Source organism: Saccopteryx leptura, chromosome 4, assembly GCF_036850995.1.
Source record: "Saccopteryx leptura isolate mSacLep1 chromosome 4, mSacLep1_pri_phased_curated, whole genome shotgun sequence".
Lineage (NCBI taxonomy): Eukaryota > Metazoa > Chordata > Mammalia > Chiroptera > Emballonuridae > Saccopteryx > Saccopteryx leptura.
In genome coordinates, this window is record NC_089506.1 from 217501257 (window position 1) to 217510268 (window position 9012).

The window sequence follows — 9012 nt, forward strand, 5'->3', positions numbered from 1 at the left end:
GTGAGCATGACCCCAGATGAGCAGAGCATCAGCCCCAGAGAGGGGTCACCGGGGGGATCCCTGTCGGGACGCATGCAGGAGTCTATCTCTCCTCCTCTCATTGGAAAAAGAAGGGAAAGTGAGATAATGCTTGTAAACCACTGAGCACTATGCCTAGCCCGTCAATGCTTGCAAACAGCCGTAGATAGAAATGGTTGTTTAGCTGTGCAGAATGGTGTGGTAAAAGCAGCATCCTGGACCACAAGTCAAGACACCTGGTGTTGGTGTTCTAACTCTTCCATTAGCTCTTCCGTGATCTTAGGAAAGACACATGCTCTTTCTGGGTTTGGTCTTCCCCACCTGGGATTTGAAGGTACCTCAGGAGTTGTCACAAAGCAAGAGGGGATGGGGGCTGAACAGCCCAGTGCCCATCCTCGCTTGATCAGCTTTTATATACAGGGGGTCCTCAGGTTACAACACAGTTCTGGTCCTACAACCGTGACATGACCCATATTTTGGTGTAAATCAAAACACACCCTAGCCTAAGTCACTTACCTATTCTAACACAGTTGTAAAATGATCATCTTACAGGGGTCTCAAACTTGCGGCCCGCCCACCAATTTTGTGCGGCCCGCAGACTGGCCCGCAGATTAATCCACGAAGTTTGATTAGTCTGCGGGCCGCACAAAATTGGTGGGCGGGCCGCAAGGCTGCGAGTTTGAGGCCCCTGATTCTAGAACATAAGAATACAACTAAGCCACAGGAAAAGGCAAATGACATAAATATACTGTCCTGTACACTGTACTGTAGTAACAGAAAAAATGACAAAAAATGAGTATAAAAAAATATTCCCGCGGTTGGTTTGTACACTGGAGGGGGCATTGCAGGGTGGGAGAGAGGGACCTATGGGGAGGAGGAAGCCAGAGAGGCAGGAGAACCTGCAGCAGGTGCTGGAGACACTGGGTCAGGTGACTCAGGATTGTCTAAGGAACAGGCAGGAGACGCTGGAGATGATCCTACCTGTACGACAGGTGTCTCATCTCAAGAAGCAGCTGACGTAGAGGGCACAGGATCTGGTGCAGACCTCTCTGCCCTCTTAAAGAATTGTTCCAGGCTCGTCTGGAAGGTTGATGACTTCTTCTACCCAAACTAGTTTGCCCATGTAGTCTGTAAATACAGTGCTAATGGCGTAAACAGAAACACGTCTCAATTATTTAAAGTTTTTATGAGGGTGTCGTAAACTCGAAATGTCCTATGTCGAGACTGTCGTAACCTGAGGACACCCTGTACTAATTAATGTTCTGTGCATACAAGCTACTTAATCAATGAAGCACCACAGGCACTGTGCCCAGGGCCTCCCAGCTCTCAAGGGCCTGTGGACATGTTTGGAAGCTGAAAAAATAACTCCAAAATATAAAAATTAAATTGTATAATTGAAATAAATGTTGAAGTAGTGTTTACAAATGTAATATCATTTCAGGTAGTCAAATGCAGTTTTATATCAATATATACATATATATATACTACATTAAATGTGGTAGTCAGAATATTTTAATATTTGAAATTTTGTGTGGTAGGGTGTCTGTACAATAATGTGCATAAAGTTTACAAAGGTTTCTAAAAGACTGAGATTTTATTTTAAAAGTGTTCTACTTCCATCTGAGCCGACGGTGGCACAGTGGATAGAGCGTCGGCCTGGGACGCTGAGGACCCAGGTTCAAAACCCCAAGGTTGTCAGCTTGTGCATGGGCTTACCAGATTGAGCGCAGGATCACCAGCTTGAGCACGGGGTCACCCACTTGAGTGTGGGATCATAGACATGACCCCGTGGTTGCTAGCTTGAGCCCAAAGGTCACTGGCTTGAAGCTCAAGGTCGCTGGCTTGAGCAAGCGGTCACTGACTCAGCTGTTGCTCCCTGGTCAAGGCGCATGTGAGAAAGCAGTCAATGAGCAACTAAGGTGCCGCAGCTGAGTTGATGCTTCTCATTTCTCTCCCTTCCTGTCTCTCTCATGCATGTGCACACACTTAAAAAAAAAAAGAGTTCTACTTCCAAAAAGTTTTTAATTAAAACTTTGAAAACCACGAAACACAGCCAAACTCTATTGAACCACATGATCTCTAAGGCCTTTTCCAGAGCTTGCAGATCATGAGAGGCTAGATTGAAATATTTAGAAAAATGATTTACTCTTAAGAAAATTGATTTTATATATAGAGAAACATTGATTTGTTGTTCCACTCACCCATTCATTCACTGGTTGATTCCTGCATGTGCCCTGACTGGGGATCAAACCCACAGCCTTGGTGTATTGGGACCATGCTCTAACCAACTGAGCTATCCAGCCAGGGGAAGAAGTAATTTCCTCTTGACAAGTTACAAGGCCCTGAGGATGGACATGGGGCTGGGGGTGATGTCAGGAAACTTGAGTCCCAAGAGACCTTATAGACTGATTACCCGGACCTGCCTTGAGGCCAAGCTGCTGGGGACAGATGGAGCCAGGCCAACAAGGTGGTCTCAATGTCTCACTTGCCTCTTAGTCACAGAGTAACTCTGAACAATGACCTAGCTTTGTGAGCTCCATTTCCCTTATCTGTGAAATACAATAAATAGACCTCCACCGGGCACTGTGGGGCCCTTAGCAGTTCATCTCAAAGCATGCCCAGCAGCTGGGTGACTCCCAGACTGGCCTGTCGCCCTCAGCAGAGGTATCACCGGCTACCCCCAATTCACTGATGACATCAATTTCCCATCCTTTTCTGAGAGGGCTGAGGCTCAGGTGAGAAAGGAAGGGAAGATACAGGCGGCATGGTAATGGGGTGCTCCCTCCACAAGGGACGGGGGACCCAGAAAGGAGGCAGAGCTGTGGCCAGCATGGTGGGAGGGTCTTACAGGCTGCAGCTAATCCTCATATGGGGTCCGATACAGGAACTCCAAGGGTGGGGCTGGAACTGGTGGTTCTGGTCAGTCAGGGTCTGCGCAGAGTGGTGGCTACAGACTCCAGCTGGGGGGGGGGGTAGCACAGCTGTGCGCTGGGAGCCAGGGAGAAACAGTACACTCCATGCCTACAGACTCCAGCTGGGGGGGGGGGGGGGTAGCACAGCTGTGCGCTGGGAGCCAGGGAGAAACAGTACACTCCATGCCCGAATATGAGAATGGTCTGTTTTCTGGCCCAAGGGCAGACCCTTCATGTTTAAGCCGAGGGACATCCACAAAGTTGAAAGACTTCTCAAACCTGTAACGAGCCCCATCTGTGCAGCTTCAAAGCATGGGAGATGACCTTGGGCAGATACGGGCAAGTCCCGTCTCCTAAGCCTCCAGTAAGGTCCCAGTGAAACCCCGACTATGAAAGCACTTCCCAGACATGGCCCTGTGGCTTCACAGGGCTTCTGTAGTTATGATCTAGTGTCCCCACGGCCCAGGGTGCTATCTATGCACACATTTTAAGGACAAATGTCTTTTACCACGTAAGGGTTTTTATTGAACTCAAATTCAGGGGCTCCAAAGCCTGAGGAAAACAAGGGAGGCTGGGTTTGCACTGAGGCCCAGGCCCCACCCTGGGCTTTATTCCCCAGCCCACCTGCCCTCACCCCTTCTTGCCTCAACAAGGGTCTCAGCAGCTACCGTCTAAGCTACCCGGCTCTAATTAACCCCCCTCCCACCCCCATCCTATCTAGCACTGTGCCACACAGGCACCCACCAAGGGGCATGCCGCCTGCTGCCCAGGCCAGCTCTCTGCTGACCTCCTTCTGGATTCTCCCAGAGCCTCCTGCTGCCTGTTCGGCCTTCCTCCACCCCCTCTTCGTTACCCATTTCCCGTAAGTCTCCTGGGCATGTAACTTCCTCCACCCCAGCCCCTCTCCTAGAATTCTTGACTCCTCCTTTCTCCTCCAGCTTGTCCACTATGCTAAAGGTTTCTCTAGCTCCCGTCTCCTTGCCCTCTGCCCGCCACAGCCCCACCCCTGCCAGCTCCAGGTCAGCGGCGGCCAGCAGCGTGGGTCCGCTGGTGCCGGATGAGGTCTGAGCTCTGAGAGAAGGCTTTGCCACAGTCATCGCACTTGTAGGGCCGCTCCCCGCTGTGCACCCGGTGGTGCTGCAGCAGCGTGGAGGAGCGGCAGAAGCCCTTGCCACACACGGCGCACCTGTAGGGCCTCTCGCCGGTGTGGGAGCGCTGGTGCTGAATCAGCGTGGAGGAGCGGTTGAAGGTCTTGCCGCAATCCGGGCAGCTGTAGGTGCGGCCTGGCAGGTGGGTGCGGGCATGGATGGCCAGCACAGAGCTCTGACCGAAGCGCTTGCCGCACTCGGGGCACTTGAAAGGCTTCTCGCGGGCATGGCTGCGGGCATGGGGTATAAGTGCCGAGCGCTGCGAGAAGCTCTTGCCACAGATGGCACAGCTGAAGGGCCTTTGCCCGGTGTGCACCCTCTGGTGACTACGCAAGGACGAGTTCTGGCTGTAGCATTTGCCGCACTCGGGGCAGCTATAGGGCCGCTCGTGGCTATGTGTGCGCTGGTGTCGCAGGAGGTAGGAGCTGTCTCCGAAGGCCTTGCCACAGTGTGGGCACTTGTAGGGCTTCTGACCAGAGTGAGTGCGCTGGTGGCGAAGCAGGTAAGAGCTGTCAGCGAAGGCCTTGCCACAACGGGGACACTTGTAGGGCCGCTCCCCGGTGTGGGTGCGCTGGTGTTTGATGAGGTCAGAGCTCTGGGAGAAGGCCTTGCTACAGACCTCACACTTATAGGGCTTTTCCCCCGTATGGATGCGCTGGTGCTGGATCAGAGTGGAGCCACGGCCGAAGCTCTTCCCGCAGATGCCGCAGATATTAGGCCGAGGGCCCTGCCCACCCCTGGCCCGGCCACCCCGTCGGCCTGGACCCCGTAGGGTTCCTGTCAGGCCCAGAGGACTCTGGAGCATCTCAAACTGGGGTGTGGCCAGCAAAGCCCCTGTGGGCATCTCAAAAGGTGGCCCTAGGGGAAGGCCCCCTGTGGGCTGCTCCCCAAACCCCTGGGTGAAGGAGTCCAAGGGATGGACTCCCAAGGGGATGCTCAAGGGATCCTTTTCCTCAGGATTGAGAAGCATCTCTGCACCTTCCTGAAATTTGGAACTTGGAGCCTCAAATTCAGGGTTTTGGGTTTTGAACTCAGAGTTCTGAGGTTCATACCCTAGGCTCTGGGATTCGTATCCAGGGCTCCGAGGTTCATACCCAGGGCTTTGAGGCTCATACCTAGGGCTTTGTGGCTCAAACTCGGGGCTCTGAGAATTTGATTCAGGGCTTCTGCGTGTAAATTCAGGGCTTGGGGGCACAAACCCAGGGCTTTGAGACTCAAAACCTGGGCTTTCAGGCTCAAACCTGGGGCTTTGTGGTTCAAACTCTGGGCTCTGGGGTTCAAGCCCAAAAGGTATCTCTTCAACCTCATAGTCCCCAGTGCCTTCTTGCTGAGAAATTTCCTCTTCCTCATTCGCACACATGTTGCCTGCAGGATCAGAGAATTACAAAAAACCCAGATTGTGTGGAACCTGGAAGGTCACTGGGTCCCCTCCATTAGTTGCCACAATTCTTTCTCACTCAAACATGGTCGCTGGCCCTAGGGCAGGTGCTGAAATTCCCACCTTCCCCTCAGCAACCCCAAGACACCGGTCCCCGCCCCCACCTCCTCCAAGTCCCAGGTGTCCAAGTTCCCCGCTTTCTTCCCCTCCCCAGGACCACAGCCCCCTCTCCCGCTCCCAGGCACGTTCCTCGGAGGGGCGCTCCCTCCCTCACCTTTGAGGGACTCTTCGGGCCCCATTTCGTCAAGACTTTGCACATCCCGGGGCTCGAGGCCCCACGGCGACGCCTCCTGTTCCATCCCCACTGGCTCCCAGCGCGGCGGCGGCGGCTGCAGCGATGGCGGACGAACCTGCGACCCGGCCTGAGTGCCCTGAGACCCGGGCCCTCGCCGTCCGCCCGCTCAGCGCCGCCCCAGAGACCCGGCTGCCCAGCCCTGGCCCCCAAGGCCGGACGTCTTGACCCTGGGCCTCTCTGGCCGGCCGGGCCCCTCCCCTCCCCGCGGCCCCGCCCCCACCCACAAGGTCTCGGCTTGCCCTGGGGCCCTCACAGGCCCCCACGCGTTGTGGCCTCGGAGATGGGGAGTTTGGGGGGGTTTCACGACTCTCGCTGCTGCTCTCAGACACCGCTCCCCACCCAAGACCCCGCCGTCTGCCCCCCAGCCCTGGGCTGAGCTGCGGCTGCCGACCCCCTCCCCCCGCACAGGAAGTGTCCGTCCGCGGCCAGTTTCCCCCTTTGGCTAGCGCCGCAGCCTCTCTAGGAGCGGCTGGAGGTGGAAACTCGTTGGCATTAACCCTGGGCTGGATGGCCCCGGCGTTGGGGTGGGGGAGGACAAGGTACCCTGGAGCCGGCGGGAGAGGCTGGGCAGTTTGTGTGCCTATGTCCTAGCTCTCCGTCTGCCCAGGGGCCTATCTGTCCTTCTGCCGGTCTCTGCGTCCGTCAGTGACTGTGGCCAAGGGCGAGGCAACAAACGAGACCAAGGTCAACGTGAAGGAGCGACGCTTCCCGGCGCCAGCGGGGGCGGCGTCTGGCTCCCTCCGCTCTCGGGCCTCGGGGTCAGCTGCGGCCGCGCCTCGGGAACCTGGACGGCCCCCCACCCTTCCTTGAGCCCGAGGAGACTCTGGGGCGCCTCCCCCGCGCGCGTACACACACACACACACACCGCTGGAATTCCACTACTCTGCACTGTCGTACCCTCTCCCCATTCCTCCTGGCTCCCTCCACTCTGCTCCTGCTCATTTCCACCCTACCCCCTCCGGCTGGGCTAGGATCGTTGCCAAGGGAACAGCCCCGCCTCTGGTTTCCACAGGCACCGCCCCCTCCTTCTGAGAGCTCAGCGATTGGCCAATGAAGCTTGTGCTCTCATCGTCGCGTCTTCTCCCACTACGCCGACTGCTCTGCGTAAATGGTCGCCAGGGTCCGGGAGGCACCTTCCTGATTGGTTGGAAGGTGCACGAGCTGGCTCCACCTCCCTTGTCCGTCAAAAATGCCTGAGGGAGGAGAGGGAGGGGCCTGCTCGGGGTCTTCCCTGCTGGACCTGTGCTTTCAGAACTTTTCCCGCTCGCATTTACCCTTCATTATGTTTTATCTTTATGAAGGATGGAAGCCTAGGGATCTGAGGGAAAAAAACACCCTTCCTCCCCGGGTCTCCCCTACACTCCTTTTCCCAGGAGATGGGGGGTGGAGCCAGTCGGGAGATCCTCCTGCTTTCTTTCCAATGACCCTGCGCCTTCCCTACAGATTTCCCAAAGCGTGAGTTTCACGCGATCCTTGGGAAGCTTAGTCCCTGGTTCCTGGATTTTCTCGCAGGAAGGTCAATCAAAGATCCTGTGGGAATTTCTTCCAGGTGAGGGTGAGGTGAGAGAGTTCAGGAACAGGAGTGGACGTGGACAGAGAGATCCCCCTGGTCTTTAAGGCAGCTAAGAACTCTTCAGCCCTGTCTCTCTGGGATAGAGGGCTTGAAAAGAAAGGAAACCTGAGAAACACTGCCCTAGGTGCAGCTTTGAATCAAGGGTAAAACGACCCTGGAGAGACAATAGGATCCAATTCTTATACTTTGCGGCTGAAAACTAGTTAGCCGTCTTGATAACTCAAGAGCCAAATTTTCCTGTGTAAGTGATGCAAGAGCCATGGTTGTGTTTTCCTGTTGCCTTCCCAAATGAAGGAAAGAAACTGGTTAGGAGAAAGATGGCATCTTCCATTCTCCTGAAAAGAGATGAGAACAAGCATTGGAGAATTCCAAGTAAAAGCCTGGAGAGAATGATCTCAATAGAGGCTTACAAATAGAATCAGAGATATCTTCCTACAAATAGAGTGGGAGTACTTTTTTGCCCTCCAAAGCAACAGCTGCCAGCTCCATGTCTCTCTCCATTCCAATGTCTGTCTGCCCTAAAACCTCTGCTAAGATTGGACACCCAGCCCTAGCCCGGTAGCACTATTGGTTGAAGCATCATCCTGAAGCACAGAGGTTGCCAGTTCAATCCCTGGTCAGAGCACATACAGAAACAGATCGATGTTCCTGTCTCTCTTTTCTCTCGCTCTCCTTTTCTCTCTCTCTAAAGTCAATAAATAAACATTTTTTTAAAAATGAACACAGTGATTGGGAAGAGCTGGACCTGGAATACACCTTGGTCATCTCCAAAGCACACACAAGTGAGAAAAGTCTCTTTCATGAGACATGACTTTCCAACATGCTTACCTTCCAGAAAATTTTCAGGACAGCAGCCGCCCCTGCAAAATGAGTAGTAAGGATTCCAGTCACAGGTCTGACATAATCCACTGCCTGCACTCTTCACAGCATGGGCTACAAGCCCTACTGTAGCAGAACTTGGGCCAGGGCTTCAAGCATAAGGAAATAGAGTATCACTACTGCCTAGAATTAAAGAGCGGTTGGTGGACTTCCAGGCAGCCTACTCGCATCAGACCTGTCTACATAATGGGCCTTCAAGAGGCAGCCAGCTTCCACCTGCCACCAGCCCATAGCAGTGTGCTCTAAGCACAGGGAAGCCTCTGATGAGGCCTGAACTTGACCTAGCACCAACTAATCCAAGGTGGGGGTACCCTGATCTCGTTCTACCACTGTGTGCTGGTGAGGAGGAGCCTGTGTGTGCCCCAAGTTGAACAGCCACCTTCTCCGCAGCAGCACCCCATGGGGAGCAACAGCACTGGGGCAGAGCTGCTCAGTGTGCAGCCAAGGCTTATTATGATCAGCCCACGCTTGTACAAGTCCTTACAAAAGTTTTCAGTGTGAGAAGGGCTCCTGACTGGACAGCTTCCTCCCTGTGTGCAAAGAACAAGCTAAGAGAGCTGTCACGCTACAAGAAATGCCCCAGTATATTCAAGATTTTAAGTACACAGGAAGAGAACAGCCACAGCACCGGCTCCTCTGGCAAGAACAAAGGAAACGGGAGTCTGTGCTAATGGCCGAGCCGTCCCCTGGCCCGGCATCTGGAACAGGTCTTGAGACCAACCTCTACTCTTGCAAAGCTAAGAGCAGCT

At 54.3% G+C, this 9012-nt stretch overlaps 1 protein-coding gene across 1 annotated transcript; it reads right to left on the reverse strand.

The window, feature by feature from the left end:
• Nucleotides 1–3432: 3432 nt before the first annotated feature.
• On the reverse strand, nt 3433–6732 carry ZNF768 (zinc finger protein 768). The gene is made up of 2 exons (XM_066383300.1): nt 5731–6732; nt 3433–5443 (listed from the first exon to the last, which is right to left on the reverse strand). The coding sequence occupies exons 1-2, from the start codon at nt 5813–5815 to the stop codon at nt 3951–3953; spliced, it is 1578 nt and encodes a 525-aa protein (XP_066239397.1). The 5' UTR covers nt 5816–6732; the 3' UTR covers nt 3433–3950.
• Nucleotides 6733–9012: the final 2280 nt, after the last annotated feature.

What these genes read in the sequence shown, in the direction of transcription:
- ZNF768 (XM_066383300.1), bottom strand. Translation starts at nt 5,815, where the DNA reads ATGGAACAGGAGGCGTCGCCGTGGGGCCTCGAGCCCCGGGATGTGCAA. An exon ending in GCCCGAAGAGTCCCTCAAAG is followed by an intron (nt 5,444 to 5,730) that starts GTGAGGGAGGGA and finishes CTGATCCTGCAG; the next exon opens with GCAACATGTGTGCGAATGAG.